General features: G+C 44.6%; 1 protein-coding gene and 1 long non-coding RNA gene across 2 annotated transcripts in view; one reads left to right on the top strand and one right to left on the bottom strand.

Annotated features, from left to right (window-relative positions):
* The window catches only part of PLB1 (phospholipase B1), an 89,943-nt gene extending 76,335 nt beyond the window's left edge, over positions 1-13,608 (top strand). The window contains exons 50-58 of the mRNA XM_062636966.1: positions 946-997; positions 2,780-2,860; positions 3,948-4,013; positions 4,380-4,474; positions 5,588-5,669; positions 6,937-7,041; positions 8,087-8,182; positions 11,651-11,725; positions 12,210-13,608. Coding sequence (XP_062492950.1) covers positions 946-997; positions 2,780-2,860; positions 3,948-4,013; positions 4,380-4,474; positions 5,588-5,669; positions 6,937-7,041; positions 8,087-8,182; positions 11,651-11,725; positions 12,210-12,431 — 874 coding nt within the window. The 3' untranslated portion in view covers positions 12,432-13,608. The remainder of the gene's footprint in view (positions 1-945; positions 998-2,779; positions 2,861-3,947; positions 4,014-4,379; positions 4,475-5,587; positions 5,670-6,936; positions 7,042-8,086; positions 8,183-11,650; positions 11,726-12,209) is intronic.
* A 7,259-nt stretch (positions 13,609-20,867) lies between these two features.
* On the bottom strand, positions 20,868-21,619 carry LOC134173194 (uncharacterized). Its single transcript, XR_009968164.1, has 2 exons — positions 21,502-21,619; positions 20,868-21,062 (listed from the first exon to the last, which is right to left on the bottom strand). It is a non-coding gene; the product is annotated as an uncharacterized LOC134173194 (long non-coding RNA).
* Positions 21,620-24,639: the final 3,020 nt, after the last annotated feature.

Raw genomic sequence — 24,639 nt, 5'->3', positions numbered from 1 at the left:
CACTGCTTTCCTAAAGGCATTAAGAACTATCTGTGTTTGCAGTGCAAAGATATAGAACAGAATGAGCATCTGGAAATCAAGTCTCTTAAGAAAAACTCTACTATAGGATGTTAAGAACCAAAATGTGTAAGGGCTTGTATTGTGTGCACTGTGTTCACTTTATGGATACTCATGGAATTTGTTTCCAAGACTTTCTATGGCACCTTTAACAGTCAGTAAATTCACTGCAAAAGAGTTTCGGGATAGGCTGTGTAGCTACTCAGTACTTCATGGGTGCCCTGAGCAAAGACTGAGGGCAATCAATATGGTTCTGGGAGTCCAAATACTATAACTGCATTTGTGTGGGTGCTGAAGGGAGGCAGGACTTATTAGCTCAAGCACAGACTTACTCTAGTGTACCAGGAGCTCAGGTTTCCCGCTGGTGTCTCAGCATGGTTTGTGCTTCAGCCCATGGACGTTGCATCCTGGCCAGAGCCGGGCTGGGACTGGCAGTTCCACAGCGTAAGCAGTGTCTTCCAGTCGTAAGACAAGCTGTAGGAGTTTAAGGTCAGATCAGGATGGGTGGTTAGGTGCCCAGCTTCTGCGTAAGCATCAAACTCCCCCACCAGGTTTCAAAGAGAGTTATGCAAATAAACATCTCTGTGCAACTGGGCATTAGTGGTTTTCTCCAAACAAAATGCACTTAAGCCAACTCTGAGATGGGAAGAATTCATTCCAGTTGCCTGCCACTTGGCAGTCATCCTCGCTGAAGCCCTTTCAGATCAGATTATTCACTTGTGCAACTGCTGCTGATCTCTGTCCTATGTTTGCTCATCCTTTCGAGGTATTTGCTTTCCTTGCACTGATTTCTGCTGATCCTAATATTCCCTGAAATGAGGAGTGGGAGGTCAGGAAGATGATGTGTGTTTAAAGCACACATCTAAAATGCTTCTGTCCTCTCTCTAGCAATATGTCAGCCCAAGCACGTGAATTGGTGGAGCTAATGAGAAGCAGCTCGGTAAGTGGAACTCGGGCCACCCTCAGTGCTCTCATGGTCTCTGGGACGTGACTTTAATTGATGGGATGCTTGAGCAGTGATGGAACAAAAGTCAGTGTCCTTGTCTCTGGTGTGCTTTCCAAGATGAATGTGCCAGGGTTCAGCCTTTAGGAGATGATGATTTGCCTATAGAAATCCATGTAGGTAGGTGCAAACACACAAGGCAGAGAATAATGTAGGATGCAGTGCAGCCAGGAGGGTAGTGAGAAAAGGAGAAACCTGAAGGTTATGGGAAGATCACAGGACTGCTTTAGTTGAGCAGCACCATTCAAAAAGGCTGGGTGTAAAATTGCTGGAGCAGGCACCTGGTGACCAACATGAATAGCGCCATTCACTCTTGGGTCTGGGAAATGGCAATTTTGGGAAGGGACAACTGAAGCCTTCCTAGGAGACCAGGCCCTCTGGCCCTGAACAGGCAAGTGACTGATCAATGTCCAGAAACCTCAGGGTTGGGTGAATCCCTGTCACCCCACAATTAGTAGGGGGGGAATGTAGCACTGAGGGCCAGACTGCTGTGCCAGTTCCACTGAGGGCTACAGAGGGCACTAAAAGGATGATTCCCTTTCAGTTCAATGGCTGCTGCTGCAGTTTGGGGTGGGAGGGGGAGGATATCTGGGAGAAAACCAAAGCCTCCTTGTTCCAAGTTTTGGCTGAATTTGAGCAGATGACTGTCTGGGTGTGAGCTGCTGGTGCAGGGAGAGCACCCTGTGAGGGAATGGGAAAGCCTGGTGCTCCTTGGCTCAGGCTGAATGGGAAAGGAAGGTATTGAATAAGCAGGATCTGTGGGAGCATGTGCCTCTCTGTGCCAGTGCTCCGGACGGATGCTGCATGCTCACCCCACTGTCAGTTATTCCATGTTACTGATTCTTTGGCAGAGTGAAGGGAGCTGGCGTGGCTCTTCAATAAGATAGTATGTGGCTCTAGAGCTTGGTTTTATCCACTGCTTTTTGTTTATCTTTAAAAAAGGAGGGGGCAGAAGTCCCTGCCACGCTTTGCCTCTTCATGAAAGGCTTCCGGAGCAAAGTGCTGGTTAAGGAGCAGAATTCAGATCTGTGGGTGATTCCCAGGCCCTCCCTCTGTTTGTGGGATCCTTTCGCAGATGTTTGTTACGTAAATGCACTACCCTAAAAATAGTTGCCTTAGATTCCTTTCTTTGTACTGAACGTTACAAAATGTTTTGATGCGATCCAGCTCTCAGCAGCGCCTATTGTTAGGTTGCGGTGACGTGGATGCTGCAGCTGCCCTTATATGAGCTCGGTGAAGTCACCAGCCTCCTGGACTCTTCTATTTTAATCCAGCTGTCTGCTCCCTGGGGCACCCCTCGCCCCTCCTGCCCGTAGGGGTGATACTTGCCCAGCTGGCAGGGATCCCCAGCAGCTCCGGTTCTGCAGCTCCATGAGTCACTCCAGCATCCACTCCCACAGTGCTCCATCTCCCCTGGCCATCCCTGTCCTGAAGCTAACATTCATTTAGGGACACTTGCTGCCACAGACATGTTTCCATGCTTGGCTACCCGGACAGATCTCATCTGCTGAAGGGAATTTCCTTACAAAAGCCAAGGTGAAATGCAGCTGGACTAGCAAACAGTTCGCATTTTCCCCCTGGAGAGATGCTTTCCTTTCACCAGCTGAATTCAGCGTCTCCTTTCTCTGTGCTGCCATGCTGTCTGTAGCTATTTGTGAATGTGCCCTCCGCATGCCTAAGCGATGGATGCTGCAATCTGTTTGCTTTATGTGCCACTAGAAAATTAACTTCAAGGAAGACTGGAAGCTGATCACTGTCCTCGTTGGAGGCAACGACTTATGCCAGTACTGCCTGGACAAGGTTGGTATCTCTGAATTAGGCATGCTCATCCAGGCACTTGGCAAGTGACCAACCCTGGATATACAACCTTTCTCTCTCTCTTAGTGAGCCAAAGTTCCTCTTTGTTTAAAAAGCACTTAGAAGTCCTGTTCCTTTCATCTGTATTGTATCAGAAACAAGTGCACAGCTTTTAATGCCGGAGCATTGCAGCTCTGGAGTCACATTGTTTAAAAACCAGCAGCCTGCCCCATACTGAACAAAGCACCAAGGACAAACTGGAGAGCTCTCCCAGCTTAACTGGACAAGCTGTGTGGTGTTTTAGGCATGTTGTTATGGGGACACAAGCGAGGTTTTATTCTGGAAAGCGTCTCCATGCAATAATAACTGGGGATGCCTGACTCTGGCTTCGGAATGACACCAGAAGAAACAACATCAGTGTATATTGAAGATGTCTTTTATCCAGCTGTCAGTGGTTATCCCCTCTGAAAAGGCCCCTGTGATGCAGACTGGGGGTCTGGACCACAGCTTGTTGAAATGACTGCGGCTGTTCTCTCAGGTTTCTCTCTTTTGCTGTTGTTTTTTAGAGGCTGCTGCCTGGAGCCTTTGCCCCCACAGCTCCACCTCTATAACTACAGTCACAAAGCAGTTTTGCCTGTGGGTTTTCTGGGGCCTCCATAGCAATTTCCCCAGACTGGCAGAGCAATAAAAAGGTATCACTGTTCATAAGGCAGACTAGGCTTGTCTGGATCCCATAAAAGACAATATCAAATCCAAAGGTGTGATTTATGTAGACATTCATCAGGCAAAGACTCTGCCAAGAATTGTTATATACCTTGGGATTTTCTACAGAGATTAAGAGACTGTATTAGTGACATAGAAACACAAACACTGTATAACCTGGGTCGATGTGGCAATAAACCTCTTGATCTGAAAATATACCTGCCAACAAAGGTTTAAGGAAACAATGCATCAGTATTATCTTCTCATGGGCTGCCTTGCAACTGCAGAATCCCTGCGCTCCTTTGTTCAGGTGCAAAACGGTTAAACTTCTTAGTTCCTTAAAGAAGACCGATCCTTATTTATTTATGTGTTTATTTTAATTACTCAGGAAGCCTTTTCAGTGCAAAAGTATGTAAAGCACCTTCAGGACACTCTGGATATTTTCTACGAGGAGGTAAGCTTTTAAGATACCGTAGCAAGCTCCGTTCCTGGTGAGCACACTGATGTTTTTCTCACCACTGATAGGCTGTCAGTGATTATGTTTCATACAAGGCCATATTCCAAACAGCTGGAGTCAGACTCAGCGCTGCATTTCAACAACTGTGTTGGAAAATGTCCTGAGAAGGTGGTTGTACAAGCTGCTGGGATGTTTTTGGCTGACATCCACCATATGTCTTCCTCCTCCTATACATCGTCCTATGCACATGCCATTGGTTGCAGTTTGCTCTGACTCCCTGACCTATGGATGGCACTTCTTCCTCACTTTGTAGTGGTATCAAGTTCTGTGATTTGGTATGTCTGGTTCTTCTAATCCCTGCAGCTCCCAAGGGTCTTTGTCAACATGGTGGAGATACTAGAGGTTTCTGGACTGCGTCAGATTGCAGCAAGCTCTTCAACGTGTGCTTTGATAACAAAGTAAGTGAGCAAAACAGGTCTTTGCTTTAAAGGGTTATTTTCTTGGATCAATCTAAATTGCTTCTTCAGTAGGCATCCTCACTGAGCTTTCCAAGCTATTTGCACTGCAGCCTTTACCTGATACACTAGTTCCCATCAACTTCCTATTACTTCTTCCAATACTTCAGCTAAAAGGCACATGCCTGTAGATAGCAGAGTTACCACTTTTCTCCCCAGCTCTAAGGCAGCATGTCACAGCACAAGTCACCGCAGAAGTGGTGTATTGCTGAACTTCAAAGCCTTTTTTGTTCAGCCTTTCACTGGTCAGCAGCGCAGGCTGACATCACTGATGCCTCTGCCTGTATTCAGTGCTGCATTACCTGTGATGCAGGCTGGGCTGCCTGCAGCAGAGTGCACAATCAGGAACTGCTTTTCACACCTAATGGAGGAGAGAAAAGAATCCTAACTCAAAGAAGGTTGGGGGACTTGTTTTAGACAGCAGCAGAGACTTTACAGGAGTCAGCATGGACGTGAGAGGCTCTTTAGTCTAGCAGAGAAAGGTATAACAAAGACCAGTGGTTGGAAGCTGATGCCTAATGAATTCAAATGAAGTAAGGCACAGATTTTTAATACTAGAAGTGATTAACTACTGGAACACATTAGAAGGGAAAATAATGGCTTGATGTTTTCATGTTCATTCCAAGCACATTCTAAGAGGATGCATTTCAGTGAAGCTCAAGTTATTGCCTCCCAATATGGGGGTAACAGAATAAAACACAGTGGTCTAAGGAGTCAGACTACATGAACAATTTGTCTTTTGTATCTTTAAACCCCCAGGTATATGAGGGGTATTTTTCCATTCTAACACATGTGATTTCCTGCTGATGTGTGGCATACTGAACACTTCTGCATTTGACTTACAAGTTGTGGATCCTGAAGTTCTTACCAGGTGTTCACTTTGAAAATGAAGTCAGTAGGGATTTTTGTATCTGGCCATTTCTAAGCCAGAGATCACATTCTTCTGCATGTGAGCTTTCAGCACCTATCCTGAGCGTTGTGAAACACGCACATTGCTGAAGAGTTGCATAGGCTATTCCAGATTGGCTTTTAATTCTAGCATTTCTTTCGTTGAAGGAACTTTTGCCCATGTGTCTTAAACCCCGAGGAAAATTCTTCTGAGCTACAAGAAATTAAGAGAGTTAACAGAGATTTTCAGGTAATACCTCGCTTCTGTAACTGGCCACCTTCACTTCTTTATATTGCTTCCCTTACTGCCCTTATTCTCATGCATATCCATCCTCAGCAGGACAGAGAGGGGCAACTGGGAAACAGCTTGGCTACAGTCTGCCCTACCCAGCTAAGGGCCTAGCAGCAGGGCAAGTCTTTCCACACTGCCTTATGATTTGACCCTGATTCCATTTCCAGCTGCTGTTTCAACAGCTGAAGAGGAGTTACCGATGATGGCTGTTGTGTTGATGTGTTTGTTTGTTATGAATCCAGTGAGTAGCTCATATGAATTAATGTCGCTGCAAGGGTGCCAAATCACCTTGCATCAGTTGTTTTGTGGTAACTTAGCAGAAGAAATGAACTAAACCAACCTGATATTCCTTTCATTTGCCATAAGCTGAAAGCGTGCACACAGACAGCTTACCATGGATCAGCTTGCTATCTAAGAGTAACTTATCATAGCCTTGGGCATAAGATTCACTGAAAATTAACAAAGGCTATAAATAGCTACTGGAACATTAAGTTTTTCCATCATTATTCCTATGAATACAGGAATCACTGTATCAGATCACATTATGTTCTCCAGCCTTCCATTCTGGCTCTGGCAGTGGATGCTGTCCAATGAATCTCAAAACAGTGCTCAAAAACCCATCTCGAAAAACACTTCTATAAACCTACTAGAAAGGACATTTCCATTTAACTAAGCAAGTTGGATTAGGAATGTTTTGAGATATGACCAGGAGCATCAGAGTTTATACCCATAAAGGGGCAAGTAACAATGGGATATTTTTATCACCTGTTTGAATGTCCGTGGCCATAGTTTTCCAAGTGGTAGGTAACTTTTCAATGCTTAAGTTTTGCTTTACATCAAGATGACCTTTCTGAAGAATCAAGTGTCCTTCGGCCTCAAGTTGGCATTCTGACCCCATTTGTCACTTCTAAAAATTTTGGCCTAATTCCTTTTAATTCTTTGTAAATGTCAATCTCATTGTGACTGCAGCACTGATTTCTGTAAGCTATGAATGGCTTTCTTTTCGTTAAGCAATTTTACATTTCAAATTATCCTAACTTTTGTGCATTTTCCTCGTGAAAATCTCTTCATGAACCAAGTTATTTTCTTAGCTGTTTCCTGGACTGCTTTCAAAGCTAGCTTTCCACTAACAATATATGGCTTCCTACATTGAAAGAATGCATGGGTTTGAGAGCTGATAAATATTAGAAGACCCTCATGTTTCAAATCATTAAACTCTGCACAGGCTGAAGCCTTGCAGCTGATCAACAGCGGTCGGTACGAAGAGCGTGAGGACTTTGCAGTTGTCATGCAGCCGTTTTTCCGAAACACGTTGTTGCCCCTGGATGCCGTGAGTCCTCTTCTGATTGCCCATTATCCAAGCACAAGTATCCTGACTTCTCTGAGTCAGTAAGATTGATTCCACAAGGACTGTGTTTTCTTCTCTTCACACAGTCTAGCGGCACAGGGTGGAACCTGCAGTAAGTGACAAAGGGGAAAACAGGAAAGACTGTGCTGCCTGTGAATCAAAAAGGCTTTAGGAAACATTTGTAGTGTCATACATTAAGCCTAAGCACCCTCTGGCTTCCTCTAACTGCATGTTGCTTCCCCCACTGGGGACTTGGTTGGCATTCACGTAACTTTTGTCTGATCTAGGTTATGGAATATGTTCAGGTTTCCTTCACACAGGGACCAGAACTTGCATGCCTGGTTCATCCCAGCCTGGAAACAGGAAGCAGCCTTTGAAGCCAAACAGTGATTCTCCTTTCCTCCATCCTTAGCATTACATACACGGTGTAGTTAGGGATACAAATATTCATTGTGAATCCTGGCCAAAGCCACCCAGTTCTGCATGACTATGATCCCTCTGTCATATCATTCCCACTTTGTTCTGGCAGCCTTCAGAGTTCAAAGAATGGTCACCATGCAGGCAGCAATAAGGCAAATTCTAAGACAGATATTTGCTACAGCTGGATAAGACCACATTTTTTAATGTTGCCTGAAATCCAGCACAAATTTCAACACCTGAAAGGTTGTAAATTTGAGTTATAGGAGTTTAGCAGGCAAGAGTAAGCAGTTTTCTGTCAGTTCTGTACGAGGTGGAGTGTGGATCAACAGCAGTGTCCGTGTAAGAGCTGTGACTCTTGGCTTAACAAGCAGTTTAGGTGTGTTAAGCAAGCTGCTGTGTGAAGCTGAGCAGGCTGCATTACACAGAAGGTCTCAAGATGCAGTGATCAGCGCACAGTTAGGAGTACCTGCGTTTATTTGCAGTGCCAAAATATGATCATATTGTTTCTAGGAAGACACCAAAACTGTGAAGTGGGAATGCCAAGTACATTATGTCAGGTCTCAAAGGTTGAAATGTGCTGAGAAACACATTTTTGCTTTTATCACAGGACAGCAAGCCAGATATGAGTTTCTTTGCTGCAGACTGCCTTCATTTCAGTGGAAGAGGTTATGCTGAGATGGCTATAGCTCTCTGGAATAATATGGTAAGAGGTTACAACCTAGATCCCCATGTGTTGGTGGTAGCAATCCCTCCAAATGGCCATGAGAAAGGTGTCTGAAACAAAACAATAAGCAAGAAATAAAACTGAGATCCTAACAGGAGGGGGCTGCTCAACTCTGAGACCCTTCTTTTTCACTCTGCATTGCTCAGGAATACAATCCAAAGTGATCATGGTGCATAAAACAGTGTAAGCCTTAGCTCATTCAAAATGAGAAATCCTGAGATTTCTCATTGCATTTTACTCATTTCATTTTTCATTACATTAATGTAATGAAAAATCCTCTTCTGATTTGGTAAATAACTCGTATTAAAGCAATAAAACCCAGCCTAGTTAAGCATTCAGTCCTGTAGGCTTCCTGAAAACGTCTTTTGAATGAGCTTGCCCTTCTTGAGTGAATTCTGTTAGATTTATTAGAAATGTGATTGAATTTTTGCTACCATTCATAGTGTGGACATGTTACACCACCCACTTTAGTATCTGAAGCAATTCTAGTAGAGTCACTGAAGCTAATGTGGGGCTGAAATCACACCTATGATGCCTCTGCTTGCAGTCACATCCCTTCTGTCATTTTGGGAGAAATGATAGCTTTTGAGTAATGCTAAGAATGTGCTAGACTTGATAACTCCGAGGTCACAGTTGCTTTCAGAACCAGAACTATGTTGGAAGGAAGACTATGCCGTTTTCATGCCACAGCAACACTTCCTCCTCTTGTCTCAAAAACACCAGTACCCAAATATATTGTGCTAGCAGAAATCCTGTATCGTGGTTTGTACAAGGAACAATCATAAATGGAGGGGTATTTCTTTTCCATTTATGTTAAAGTTTGAGCAAGATAAGAAGCTTACGGGATGCTCTGAAATCAGCTTGAGCACCAGGACTGGGCAATGCAGGGCAGAAATCTGTGCAGCTGCCAAACATAGCATATGTGCATTAGGCCCAGGGTTATAAAAAGCAGTAGATGTACAGTGCACGTACATGCTCTGAGTAATTGATTTGTGCGTGCACAGCAAATCTGCCTGGTTTCCATCAGGCTTCCCTGTCTGGGACTCCAGATGACAGCAGTCTGGTAGGCTTCACTGTGCTTCACAGCTCAAACAGGGCTAATGGTGGCCCAGAAACCCCAGGCAAATGGAGAAAACATTCAAATCAAGCATGGCTGCAGGTTTCAAGAGGAAAAAGAGACAATAACTGGACATATGGTAGCCTTAAACTGCGTTTCTGTTGCCATGTGGCGTTCCTATTAGCCGTTACTCATTTCTGAACCACCATCAGTCCTTTTAATATGCCACTGGAGTTTTATTCTGTCCAGACTGTCACTCATTTCCTACGTGTGTAAGGTTATAGACACAAAGGTTTCTGCAGGGATCAGGTTCTTAGCAATGCTAACTATTTCCTTCCACACAGATATGTCAGTCTGTGATCAACTGAAGGTTTTAGTGTTTAAATCTAGTCCTTGTAACACATCCCTGCTTTTCACTCGGTCCATGTACGGCGAGGCTGTGCAAGCTTTTACTGTAAGGCCGTATTGTTTCCCTGTTCCCTGAAAAGCTCAGCAGGCTGTAGGCTTATGGCCAAATGACATGGATTCTTGTCAGTACACATAAAGGGCCAGACTGTGCCTGGCCACTGCGTGGGTATGCAGGGATAGGGGTGGCTTAAGGAGCCTCTCCCTCACCGTAATGTTCTTTGCCCTTTTTGGTTTGTGCAAAGCAAAGCATGCTCCTGTTCTCTGAAGTCAGAAGATTCTGCAGTCTTAAGGAGCCCTCTCTGGCCCAGGAGAAGCGCACATGGACAGTGTATTCAGCTTGTTTGCCACATGCTGTTGATGAGCTGTGTGTTTCTTCCAGAAGCTGTCCTGTGAGCTTATGGACTTGGGGATGCTGTCACCTTCTAAGTTCAGAGGTTAAGCTCCCGAGGAACAGATTGTATAGAGATGAAACAGGCATGGCTGGCTACAGAATTTTGCTCCTTATCATCCTTTGTCAGGGCTCTGTGCCAGACTCCTTACCAAGTGCCCTGGCACGGGAAGTATTACAATTACCTACAAATAACCAGTGGTATGGCAGACAGAATGCTGCAGGATGTGAGCCCCACGTCTTACAAATAACCACATCGGAATCTGAGCTGTTCCCTCTAAGATGCATCAAAACTACCAAATTCAGTCTTCACAACGTTAGCTGCGGGTCAGGCCAAGTGATTAGGATTCCATATGAGTCCAGCATGACCCCATGACAATCAGCAAAACCTGACACTCTGTTTTGCTTGTCATCTTCTCTCCACTTGTTAGCTTTCGTCCCTTCCCTAAGCGCGTTTTTCCATGGTTCATCACATTTTGACGTGGTTCATCTCACTCTTTTTATTTTTCAGTCTCTGCTTCATTTTTTTTCTTTCTTTTATTTTTATTTTTTTTAACTGAACTCGAAACTATTTCCAGTGTTTCCCTATGAGAATCCTATGAACTGTGATGGGCTTGTTGTGGTGTTGTTTCTCTCCAGTATACAGCTGACATTGCAGTCACTTGAGGACAGTGAATGCACATATGGACAACAGCAGAAGCAACAGCACTCCTCTGTGCTGTACTCCCAGAAGTGCTGGACGACAGCTCTGCGGTCCCTATGGGCCAGTCCTGAAGTCATTACTTCAGGCATGTCCATACACAGTTGTAAACTCTTAGTTAACATGACTGAGCAAGCCTCTACTTGTTAGCTTAGCTATGGTAACCAATGGTATGTGCACTCCTAGCCAACCACAAATGCTATGCTGTTAGCCTGGATATATTTTGTGTTCAGTTTGAAAGGGACTTAGGGTGAGCCTATGGTCAGCTACTGCAACTTAGCTGACAGTTGGTAATATAAAAGGCTTTATTTAGCTCAATTCTTGCAATCTCATGAACCTAACTGCAGCAAAAACCTCTAAGGGAGTTTCTTGTCTGAGTGAATACTGGAAAGGTTGGCACCATCTCACCCTGTCTCTGTAACTCCATCATTTCTGAAGTCACTTCCATCACCGCGACACCTAAGCATCTTTCTTTCTGTAACGTGCTAAGTAACGTGACTGACATCTGTCATGTGGGTTTGGTTTTGTTTCCTTTGTGGTTTATACTGTCGTTCGAGATGTGTACATGGGAGAACTGGGTGTACAGTGAACCACTTTGTTTTACCAGAACATGTGGTATTCAGAGCTACTTTCTCAGCAGAAAGGGAGGAAAGGCTTCTCCTGACCCTTGCTTTCAAGAGCATTTTTCTGCAGAGAGGACATCAGCTTCTCAATGTCTTCAGTTCATGAGTGTTAAAACGTTTGGAAACTGTCCTGTGATGCCCCTCCCACCATGTTTCTGCATTGCTGCAAGCACCAGAATATTGGATAAAAAGTTGTAACCACCCAAGTCAGGAGAGTCTGAGCAGGCAAAAAAATCATCATTATTTTTATTATTGCTTTTTCCTTCTTCAGCTGGAGCCAGCTGCTGGAAAGCAGACTTACAACAACTTCACCTATGACAGATCAAAACTCAAGTGTCCAAGCCCAGTAAGTAAAGGCCAAGGTGTCTATTCTCTCCATTAATGACTTTGATTTTTCTCCTTTCTTATTGGTAAAGCTCTTTTAAAAGAGTATCTTTGTGAAGGCTTTATGTATAGCTAAAATATACTCCTGCTCTGTTACACACAGAAAACCTATGTAAGATTTAACAGAAAGAAAAAATTATCCTCGTTGCAGTAGAAAACTTTTCTCATTTAAGCCAGTTTTCACGAATTTATATGGCCATCTGTGGCAAACCAGTTTGGAAATGATGCCATCACTCCCACTTCTGAGCTGCTCCTTTTTCTGTTCTAGGAACCTTTAGGCAATAGGGCAGGAAAGAGTTTGACCTAGAGATAGACAAAAAGTAGAAAGAGCTGATAGTCTGTCTAAAGAGAGACAATTCCTCTCTGGGAAGGGGCAATTGCATAGTGTCTGGATGCTGCCTGGGGAGTGGTCTGTGGTCACTAAAACCTTTGCTCTCCCTTTGTAGGAGAAACCCTTTCTATCCACTCTGAGAAACAGTGGGTTCAGAAGTGCAGACCTCAACTTGGGTAAGATGGAACCTTCAGTCCCTTACTGGGCTGTCATTGTGGCTGCAGTAGCTGGAGTCCTGGCGGGTTCTTTACTCATCTGGATAGTGCTGAGAAGAAGAGTAAAGAGGTACCAACATGGGACTGACACAGAAAAGAACACGAAAATGACGCCCCTGTAAAGCAAGTGGAACAAACATCTTTCTCTGCTGAGGCTGCTCCCTGGTGTGGTGCAGAAAGCTATAGAATAAGAAAACCCCATTGGATATGAATGAAGCTTCTTGGTTAGCCAGGGATTTTGAGGCTCAGTAATCTTGACCAGAAATGTACTGTAAAGGTAGGCTCCGCACATCAGTCAAGCGGGGGGTGAAGTTCAAAGTGTTAAAGCTTTTTGTTCTGGGATGCAACTCTCCGTTTCATGAATATTACTCCGGATGTCAATTGCTTGAGCGAAGCAAGAAAACTTGTTCATGCATCTCGGCACCTTAATTGTACATCTGCTCTTTACATGTATAAAACTGTACATAGAATACTAGATACAAGTTCGTGATTGTGACCTGGTATTCCCCAGTAGCAAGGTGAGATGAAAAAGAAAAGTTGCCATTTCACATGTTAGATTCCGGTAGGTGCTAAGGTGATTCTACACGGGCAAGTACAATGCCATGGAAACATCTTTAAGATAACTTCTGAGCACCCTGGGCCATCTATGTGGTATCCCTGGGTGGCACAGCTAGAATAACTGCATTCTCTCCACTGCCTTGGACTCCAGGCTCTGCCCATCCGGGACTGCACATGGAGCTGGGCCATGCACATCACTTCTCCTCTGGGGCTGAGGAGCCCAGGGGCAGTCCTGTACCCTCCTGCCCACCACTGTGTGGCAGCTGGTTCCAGCATGACTCTTCCTGTGAAGAAGGAATTTCTCTGTAGCACGCAGTAAGGGGTCTAAGCACAAATGAGGTACCTGATTGGGAAATCAGCCTGGCTTAACCCTCCTCATAGGGCCCGTGGTGTGTTCAGGTCTCCCAGGCTCGACGATCCGTGGCTGTTCTCCAAAGAAGAATTTGCAAGGTTCCTTTAGAAATCCCAGTCAGGAGTTCAGAGATCTTTCCTGGGAATTATCCAGTTCTTGTTTTGTATTTGCAGGCCAATTCATGCAGTCTGCTAGCACAGAAGATAATTCCCAGGTTCCATGTGCTCATGTTTTCCAACACCTTTCTTATTTCCTCTGTCAAATACTTTGCATTTTGATTTTATTGAAGCCAAAGTGTGGTTTGTACTGGTCTAATTTCTCTGAGGTGTACTACGTTTCCACTCCAGAAATGTAAATGAGAAGAAAATTAAAATATTTTGGACAAGAAACTGGTCTGAGGTTCCTAAATCTGCTCACAGAGAGCAGAGTGAGAATGCACACGGAAGGCATTCTCCTTTTTCCATTTCATCACTCTCATTGTCCTTGCTGAGATAAAAAGAGGTGGATAAAGTACAAGCTGTACTTACAAATCAGGTTTCAGGGCTGTAGCTCCACTCACCTCTCCTTTGATCTGCTCTCAAAGGCTGGGCTATTACAGACAGGACCTTTATTTGCCTAAATCTCATGCACAGATGCGTCTCTAGGAGCTCTACGTGCAGCCCCAAATGGGGATATATTTGTAATGCAAAACAGAAGCACCTGCATCTTGCTTTGGTGCAGCACAGGCTGCTCTTCCTGTCCCTGTCTTCACTGTGGGTCATTAACTATCTATCTGATAACCCAACTGCTGGTATTTATTTGGCTCAGTAAATGGAAGCATACATAGCCTCAAACCTGCAATGCAGGAGGTAAGATTTACCATATTCCAGTCCACTCCACAGCACTTTCACCTCAGACACATTGGGAAATATAAGCCTTGCAGCCTGAGCAAATATCCCAGTGGATCATGAAGGCTACAATCTCCTCTTATCCCTAAATATTGTTCTTGTGAGTCCTCTTCCCTCCTGGGGATAGCCTTTGCTCTTGGCTTGAGGAGTTAAAAGATAGAGTTCTCTGCAGAACCCTTTATCAGTATTAGGTATTTCAAAGGAAACTCAAAACAAAGCCCAGTGCTGCTTTACCTTTCTAAATCGTGTGCCTGCAGGAGGTGGGGTGGGGGTCCTAAAGCATAAATCAAAGCTACAGAATACTGCAGTTTCTCACATCAGAGATGGGTACAGTGCATACTGGGTTTCATGCTGGATAGAATAACTAGACATCCATTTTCCTCACTTAGCTAGAAAAATCTAGACCAAAAGGTCTGAGCTTCTGAAAGCCAAACCATAAGAGGTGCAGCCAGTTGGGAACTGAGGGGAAAGATGGTTCTTAGCCCTTCCACCATCCCAAAGGATTCTGGAGAGGAAATAATTCTTGTGCACGAGTGACTCTGCTTTGGACTGCAGATCCTCAGTTCCCTGCGGCGTTCTGCTCTGTAAGGAATGCTGTCTTTACTGATGCCTTGGGGAACTAAGAAATCATCGAGCTCAAGTTATGCTGGCTCTGTACTGCTTCTCCAACACAAGACTTTTCCCCTAGTTTCTGTAGCTGTGCTGTAGCTCTAATGCACTACTTAAGCAGGAGCAGATAGGAGCTGGAGCAGACACTGGCGGGCTTCTTATTTAGTCTAAGAAAGTATCTTCTGGCACCTTTCTGGCGTAGAATGAAGTATGTGATGAACAGCATTGACATTTAAAAAACACATCAAGAATCATGCAGCTGCTCCACAAGCAGAATTATTTCCTTGAAGATATTACTGCTGAGCATTCCCTCTGTGCTCATTAAGCGGAGGTAACATTAAGCTGGAGTGAATGACAAATGATTAGGTCTGGATCTTAGTCTGGCTGCATTCGGTGACACATTAAATCAGAAAGTAATCTGTGCATCCTGTTTGTCAGTTGTCCATTTTCCCCCATGTCCGGGCCCTTGGTTTCAAATACCTTCATGGTGTTTTCTCTCAGTGGACTGCTGAGTAATCCCAGAATGCCTACAAAAGAAAGAAGGATTAGGAGGAACTTTAAGTCTCTAAGGAAAAATAAATGAAGTGGCCAAAATCCTGGTCACCTTAGCCTAGGATTCTGCTCTGGCCAAGGGTGGTCTCACCCACCACTGAAAATCACCTCTTCCATGTAAAGTGATTTCCTAATATTCTAAGAAAACAGGCTGTATGAATTCTTCCTCTGGAGAAGAGCTACTGCTCAGCCCACGTGAGCAGTCCCTGTCCAAAGGATCTTTGTGGATACTGGCCTTGCTGCCCAGCTCAGGTGGTTGTGAAGGGCACTGAGAGTAAGGGTTACGCTGTTGCATGGCCTTGAGAAGTAATCTGTTGCTCAAAGAGGGACGTAATGGAGCCTGACAAGCGTTGGCAAACTGTTTGTCTACAGCTTTGGCAGCAGCTGAGTTCAAGTTCTGCTCTCCTTTGTGGTTGCTCTTGGACCTCCCTCTCGTCATGGTGCAGTGTGTGCTTTTGCTTTGTAAGGCCAAATGGCACACAAGAGTTTCCTCTAGGGTGAGTTCACCCCAAAGCCCAGTTTAGGTGCTGAGTAAACCTAGGGAAGAGAGGGGAAATTCAGGAAAACATCGGCACAGAATAACTTTGTATGGCTTTGGAGATTGCTAAATGCTTCCTCCCACCAGCTTCTATACGGCAAGATAGAGAGATACTGATGACAAATGATGGTCATCATTAATAGATGGTCAGTATGTTTTAGATTGGGACATCTGGGCAAGGACTTTATTACTTTGAAGGGTATTTAACTAAAATGTTGAGGTGAAACAACCCCATCACAAAGAGAGGGGCATGGAAAAGCCCTGGATTTTTACAACTCTGTCTTTGTGTGATTCATGTTCCCTGAGGTATTTAATACTTTTGGTATTGGAGGACCTCAGGTTTGTGATACTTGGGGGTTTTTTACCCTTTTTTTAGAAGGAAGGTATCTGGGATTTGGGGAAAAGCAACACAAAATTCTATCCATAAAGTAGTTCACAGAACAGTGACCCAAGGGAAAAGACAGAAAGCCCAGGGTGTGAGCCATTTTAGACAGCAAATCCAACCATACACAGGAGACCTGAATAAAGGGGTTGTTGGGACTACTCACTGCTATAGGCTGGAAGAAGTTCCCCTGTGTCTTTCCATTTCTGTGACCCATGTAACAGTCACTCATAGCACAGTCATATTTAGATTAAGTTATGTGGATTTTACTCAGAAAATGGCATTCACTGAACTGTATGGGTTTCCCTTCAGCAGGATCTGTAGAAGTCAGGTATGGAAACGTGCTTGTGCTCCTTGTCGGATGGGGTATGGGATGTGTATTTCAGTGGTAGGGTGCCTGCAGTTTCCCAGCCTTCTGCTTCCTTACAAGAAGGATTTAACAATCACTCTGGACTAGTGCTCTGCAGGAACATGCTTCAGTGAGAGGCAGCCTGGAATTTCTAGCACTGATCCGTGGGCTGACCCTGGAGTGAGTTATTTCAGCTGGAGACACCAGCTGCTTCCAAACATCCAAGAGTGCTTTCTCATCAGTGTAAAATGATTATGGCTATGAAGAAGGAAAGTGACCTGATACTTTCAAGTGTCTGCATCATAACCATCATGGGTTATTTTAAAATCCCTTTTACTGTTAAAAATAGCCACAAAAGAAAACCTTTCGGCTACCACTTGTGTTGCTTAGGTGACTGGAAGCATCACCTGAGGCCCGATGGATTTAGGCTGCAATGGAGATAATCCCCAAATTAAAACTGAGGGCTGCTCAGCAGTGGTTCAGTTTAACAACTAGGACCCTCAGAAAGCTCACCCATCTGCACATACAGCCTTTACAGCCTGGAGTACAGCAGCTCCTTAGCGGCCCACAGCAAACCAGAGTGATTATGTGAATCATGTAATATCCCTCAGTATTGCTCCCAGACCCTCTGGGGATGTGAGGCACTGCCACACCTAGGTTGTGAATGCCAGTCAGCCTCAGGAGCAGGACAGACAGTGAGATGCTCACCGTAGGCAAGAAGGCAGCACCTCTGGAAAGATTCAAAAGCAGAACTTCAGGTATCTGAATCCTTTTCAAGTCTGAAAGCAGAGCTGACCACGTATTCTGAAGAAATGACATAGGACTTTGTGACCATGTAATACTTAACAGGATTAGCCATCTGTATTCCATCACTGTGTCACCTACATAAGCTTTTTGAGCGCCTGGGCTGAAAATGACACAAATGCCTCTCAGCCTTTGGCATAACATTTATCTGTCATGTACTTGGTTTGCGGCATGAACTGACCTTTTCCTGCTGCAGCAGGAACAACCTGAACATCCTCTTCACCCTTGCCCTACCCGAGACATCTTTTTGGTACAGCTGCCAGAAACCTCTGGTGCAAGGTAAGTAAGCGAGCCAGCCTGGCAATTAGGACATTCCCCTGGCTGTTACTTATTCAACAACAGAATACTCAATGCCTTTGTTGAAGCATCATCTAAAGCATTTCAGAAATATTTATGAGGGCAATTTGTGCATCCTAACATTCCTCTGAGATAGTCTTATTACCCCCCCAACTAAAGATGATGAAATTTATGTGCAGAGAAGTGATGTGCCCTGGGCTACCTGATGAGTCAGTGGCTGAGCAGGAGATTAAACCCAGAAGTCCTGGCTCCACAGACACAGCCCAATTGTGTAACCACTACACAACTTATCACTCAATCGCTAACATAGCTAGACTGGTAGCTGTGCCAACTTTACGCCTGTTTTTCCCCTTAGCTTGAATGCAAATGCAGCAAAACATTGGCAGTGTGTTTGAGTGGGGAGAGTGCAGTGGGGAGCAGCAAGCTCTGCGGCGTGCAGCTCACCGATCAGGATCATATCTGCCCTGATGCTCCATTTCCACGCAGGGGCACTGGGTGCTGGGAAGTGCTTTGGCAAAAGCCCAGGCTGGGATTAGGACAGGGTGGGGAATGGGGAGGAGAGAGAAATTCACTGCTCTCCCATCGTGCTCCCACTTGCATTACCCACACCCAGTAATTAGCTCACCAGGTTCCACCTCCAGCCTGCGAGAGGCTCACCTCACCTAGCTCTGAGGGGATCCTTGCTCATTGCATACAGTAAGAAGGGTCAGGACTGTGGGGATCGGATCTCGGGTCTGTTTACATGGTGAAGTTACATCCTTTAGAACAGGGAAAAAATACCCTACTGAGAATTCATTGCTGCTGAAATGGGATTTTTTTTTTCCTCACATTGCTGGTCTGTTTGTCTTTCATTATTTTACTTGGTGGAAGAGAATTGATGGGGGAAAAGTGGACCTAAAGTGAAATTTTTTTATTTCAAAATGTTATTTAAAAGACACTTCAGCTATTTCAAAGACTATTTAGTTCAGAATATACAGAAGTGCAGGATGTCTGCCTTTTGACTTATTTTCCAGCCCAAAGCATATAGTTGAAAAATAGTACCGATTTGGAACCTCTTAATTTTTGTATAATACCATCCTTTTTTATTTGAAATGGGAACTAACTGAACCATCAGCATGCCTGGGGAGAAAGAAAAGTTGTTTCTTCTGAATAGTTCCAGTAAATCCAAAGTTATTTCAGTGCTCAAGAGGCAGCTTCACTGCAGAGCCAACTCCTGTATTGATCAGCATGAACTGTTTGTGCCAGGTAACTGTGCCAGCTATGACAGTGACCACAGACCAAACCCGAGCTGTCATCCGCACTGCTTGACAGTACCAGTGTGTAGCTCTGAAACCAATTTATCAGTAGCCAGCTTCAGTAAGAAACTCTGCAGTGCAATCGTTGCAGCAGTTGCTGCATGTGTGTGACCATATTGATTGGGTAAGCCTTTCCCACTGACTCCAACAGCAGCCCAGAGTTTTAAAACAGAACAAAATAAAACAGGAGGAAAAAGAAGAGAAAAGGTATTTTTCCACATAAGGCTGCTTCCCATCAGGCAGCATCTCCGCTGGGATGCTCACAGCTCACACCCTCAACAGAATGCTCTGCTTGACCTAGCTGGCGGTGCCACTGCTGGAAGGAAACAAAGGGTTATGGAAAGGGGGAGCATGCAGCACTCCCTGTGCTGCTCCATGCCAGGGAAGGGAAATCTGCACCAGTAGGCCCTGCTTATCCTTTAACCTGCAAACAGTACCACGGAGCTGGGGAACTGCTCTTGGGCATCTTCCCATCAGACCATTTTTAGCAGAAACCTGTGGCTTACTCATGTGGCTTTTTTAGTTCTCGAACCGTCGTGACTTTCTGTGAAAGCAGTTGTGAGCTGGAATGAATCCTCTTGATGGGAAACAGGGTTGCCTCTGTAAATTAGATAACGCTATTTACCAGTACGCTCTCCTTTGGTTCCCCTTGGAGCTGCCCCAACTGACTGTTTGCTATGACAATCTAATTATAACTTAGTTTGGCCACGAGCACCAGCTGCCTTCGGTTTCTTTTATCTCGTTGAACTGGGCAAGCAAAAGTTAGGTGCTTCAGAGCCTGCTCCCTGCGTGAAACTGAGGGAATTCAGACATGTATTAGAAAGGCATTAGCTTGTCCTTTTCTCTCTTTTTTTCCACTGGAGCCCATCCAGATGGAGCACAAACAAGGAGAGGATAAATGCAAAGTGTTCTGCCACCCTGAAAGCACGCGCTGATGTCAGCTTTCATGAACTGGCACTTTAATCATCGCATGGGGAATGTTTCTCTCTGCAGCCTCCCTTTGAATTTCTCAGTGCACCAACATTAGCATTTATGGCAAGGAAGATTTATTTTCTTTGCTGGTTAAGAGAGTAGTAAATTTGGAATGCTTTCACAAGCTGCTAGACGGAGAGCCCTGGAGATCTGAAAACCTGTAGGCTCAGACTAGGTGCGTCAAGGGCAGCAAAAGGGCAAGCTTCTTCCTTTATGTATCTCTACTTGCATTAACAGCTAAGCTGAAAAGCAAGGGGCTTGTCCAGTCAGCATACACAGAGAAGTTACTAGCTTCTCCTGCGTAAAATGCTCCGGGGAGAAAAAACAGTATAGGCATGAGAGACAGATGAATTAGGGACCTAAGGGTCTCCTTTGAGGCATGTGAGTTAAATTCTTCAGAAATAAGCACTGAAAATTAGCAGTCTCATTTTCTGTTCATGTGTCAGGCCTCATTGCTCTCTTCCTCCACCTCAGTCTTCCTGGCTGGACAACACAGAACTGGATCTTGACCCCTTCTCACAAGAGCTGGGGGTGATGAATTCACTACACTGCGTAAGAGCATTTTGAGCTCCGTGAAAAGGAGCTCTGTGTAAGTGCCTTGCATTTGCTTTCATCTAACTTTCTGCTGGGGTTTAGCCTAGGCTACTCCCCTGCATCTACTACTGCCTAGTTGTATTTTCCTTTACGCCCTTCACACATGAGGGAGCATGTGTGAAGCAAGAGTAGGATGCAGCCATCCTTTCCTGGCTCATCGCCATAGATGTGCCCAGAGGTGAAATTCCCCTCCCCGGCACAGTAGCCATCGTAACTCATGAGTTGGGGCAGATCTCAGTGGAACAATTTAACTCAAGATTTGGGGCTTCATGGTGTGGGGAGATTACCTCACTCTATACATTGAGACGTGCTGGAGAGGAGGGGGGGGAAAGAGGACGGATAGTAATGATGCTAGCAGGCTGCTGTCAATATAGATGCAGTCAGCTGGTCCCATCAGCTGCTTTCATTAGACTGCCGGCTTCACAATAAAGTAGTTTCCTAATTATAGCCTTCGCTTCACTCTCTGTACTGTACAGTCCTGCGTCATCTGGTGCTGCTTCTTCCTTCATGCTTGCTGGAGCAGACTGCAGCACGGAGCTGTCTCAGCGTTAAGGCCCCACTCGCCTGTGTAATTAAAAAGGAGGATTAGAGATGGATTTGTGGCAGCTACATTCTTACTCTGTAACTCCTGCACGTTGTGGCTGTTGCTTCTTCGAGGCCTTAGGTGGCTAAAGACTTGCAGGCATTTAAAACACACACATCCATATATATATATATACATATATATATATATAAACACATACATGTGTATATATATATATCCCATATATGCATTTCCCAGGTATTTGAAAACTTCTGTAGTGGTATGTTTGAAACACAAAGAGATAGGGAGCAAGCGTAAAGACCATCATTAAAGATTTAGCTAGGATATACTTTTTCTCCCAGGTCCATCTCTCACACACAAAAAGCCACATGAAAAATACACCTATTCCTTCCTACCATGCACTCAGCAGCCATATTTTACTTTCTTATCTTTTAAGAGCAGATACTCCCTCCTCGTTACCTCTCTCTCAAGAAAACTCAATTTTCTGTAGTCGAGCAGCCTGCAGCTACCGGCTCGACTCAGGCCATCACACACCGTGAGCTGTCTGCTGGAACACCTGAGCGTTTGGAGTGTGTTTAATAATTAGTTTGATGTGCTTTTTCTATTTACCTTTTTTTTCAGTGGTAGTGCTCGGTTCATGGCTTTTAAACTTTCAAGGCTGGAAATATTTTCTCCTTTTAAACGAGAACAGCAATTTCAATGCAATTACAGAGTTGCAGGAGCAAGGGCTGTATAAAACAGCACCAAATATTGTGAAATTCATGATGCAACCATCACAGCGCTCCTGACGTCAGTGCACAATTTGACTTGCTAATACGGGAAACCCTGGGTTTGTTTTCCTGGTCTGCCTCTTGCCAGCCATTTTAAAATCCAAAGTTGTTCAAAATGACCACTCTGCTCCTAATCTAAGATTTTTATATTGTCCACTGCTCCCAAGAAGAGATCTGATGGCAGAGCTCTTCCTGCAGTTTTCCTAGCATAGGCTCAACTGGTACTCACCATCTGCCTTCTGCTCTCCTTTGTTAGCTCCTAGGGTGAAAGGAACCACATTCAGTGACCTCATTCTTTTGTCATCATAAATACATTATAAATAGGTTTTGCTGATAGAATGTGATATATTTTTTCAACACACTCTTGTTGGATATTGCTATACTGATTAGAATTGGACAGAAAACCAATAACCAATTACAGCCAATGCAGGCCAGTAAAAAACCCCACAGTTCCACAGAAATTCATGATTTGCAAATTTTGGACAGTGGTGAAATGTTCTGTTTTCACTATTGGGGACCTTTTACAATAAAAAAATGTCCTTTTTTCCACGTGAAATGTTTGTTTTCATCACAACATAAAAACTCCACAGGCGGGTTAAAAAGATCCTTCTGCATTACAATCAATCCTCAACTTTTTCAGGGTTTTGCAATATTCAGATTTCATTTCAGTGTGAAAAAACATTTCAAACTCAGCATTCACAGAGGAGAGGTCTTGTCTTCTAGTTAGTCCTATTGGTGGCAAGTATCACTGGTAAACCGGAGCTACTTGGCTCAGAGCTGGTAACAGCTGTACTGGGTACAATAATACCACTCTGGTGATGGCAGAAGAGCTGATGCAATTAAGACATTTGCAGTGTTATGGCTCTCCCCAATATTCAAGCTCTTCAGATCAAAGGTTGCAGGAAAGTGGGTTCCTACTGCTCCTACTGCTGCACTGAGCCCTTGCTACTTCCATGGGATCTGCAGCTTGGGGAGCTTAGGTGGTTTCTTGTTCGCTTTTCCTGCAGCACTAAGTAGCCTCAGAAACACTTGATGACTCCATTGCAGCAAGCTGTTACTGTATAAACAGTTATTTAAAATACTGTGTCCTGAAATACCCACCTCATGGTCTGGGGAAATAGTCATCTATTACTGCTCTGTGACACCATATAATCAAGGGGACTGCCTGGCCGGTGACAACTGTGGTGCCTTCTGGAGTCATGTGGATCTAAACAGTCATCACTAGAAAGCAGTGGAGGAGCAACTGTCAGCATTTCTGACCCTCACTGGCTCCTGCTGGGTAGCTGATCCTCCAGGATGATCTCATGCAATCATTCTAAGCCTACCGTGCCCATTTTATTGGCATTTATGTGCTGGCAGCTTTTATTTCCAAGAGCTATAGCAGCTATTCAAGCGGAGCTGCAGACTAGCTGATGACTCACCCAGCTGAAGCTGGATTCAGATCTCTCCTAACCCGTTCCCAGAAATGAATGTCTGAAACCTCTGCATCCACCCTGCTGTCTGCCTCATTTGTGTTTTATGCCTTAGGAGAGAAATCTTTGTTCCCTTCTCTTTTCTTGACTCTGTTTTTTCTGGATGAAAGAGAACGTGGAAGAATGGGAGCAAGCAGAAGTCACTCACACTGTACGTGCAGCTGTATGCATACCCCCGGCACCTGTTTGTCCTCCCTATTTTTAGCCCTGCAAAATGCCAGGAATTCATCCTCAGAGGTTTTTTCATCAGCTATCTCCCGAGAGCAGCCGAGACGGCCATCTGTCCATCCGGAGGGAGGAGAAAGCTGGGCATGGTGCTTTCCTTTGCACTGCAGGCCTCTTGCTGTTCCCTGATCTGTGGCCAGAGCTCCTTTTGAAGGTGTCCCCAGTTTCTCCTTTGATCTGGGCCACAGCATGCAGGTTGCTGCTCAAGTTCTGCTCTGAGACTTTCCATATGACACATTGACCTACATACCTGTCCTTGCCGGTAATGGGTCGTATCCTGGCTTATCTGGCCCTGCCTTTCCAAGGGTAATAATAAAGGAGAAACCTCTAATTATGTGGTGGTCTCCACCCACCGGTCCCCAGGTGAAATGTGCTGCTCTCCTCCATTCTTGTTTGTGTATCTTTGAATAAGAACTAGCTAACCTAAAGGATTTCCATCCAGGCATCTCTGTGGAGTCTGAACATCTTAATCTGTCCACAATCTTAACTAACTGGATTTGTTTGTAGAGGAAAGTTGCCTGTGGTTTGACTTTCTGCAGAGCAGTGAAAAAACCCAAACCAGAACAAAAAAAAAAAGCGGGGGGGGGGGGCAAATAGATAGACTCAAGTTACAGTAATGAAGAAAAAGCAAACTGCATCACAGCTTACACTGTTCTACAATAGGTATAAATATTGCTTAAGTATGCAGTGGAGGATTTGCATAAGCAAATCAGTGGCCTACATGGTGCTCAGTATTTCTCTGCCCTTGTAGGTTAGTTATGCAGGGAACATTCCTGCAACGAGTCCCACTAACATGTCTCATTTCAGCTTCTAGTACCATTGCTCTAGCAAAGCTCGGAATGTAAAATGCTGCTTCTCTTGAGAATGGCTTGTAAGTGCTGCTTTACTTCTGCAGCCATCAGCGATGAATTCGTAAATGCAAATAAAAACATGAGTACCCAGGGAAGCCCAAACTCAAGAGGTTAAACAACTCATTTAGACTGAAGAGTCAAAATCAGGTTAACAATATATATATATCCACTGGCTGCTGAGGTACTGTGCCTATCACACTGCTAGCACAGCAGTGCTGCCTGCTGCTATCCCTGTGTCCTAGGCTATGGGACATCTGCTACACCTGCAAAAATTATGTT

Source organism: Pezoporus occidentalis, unplaced genomic scaffold, assembly GCF_034315485.1.
Source record: "Pezoporus occidentalis ecotype Australia unplaced genomic scaffold, CSIRO_AGI_Poc_V1 ctg50, whole genome shotgun sequence".
NCBI lineage: Eukaryota > Metazoa > Chordata > Aves > Psittaciformes > Psittacidae > Pezoporus > Pezoporus occidentalis.
The sequence above is the reverse complement of the archived record's forward strand: the minus strand, read 5'-3'. Positions and strand labels throughout refer to the sequence as shown.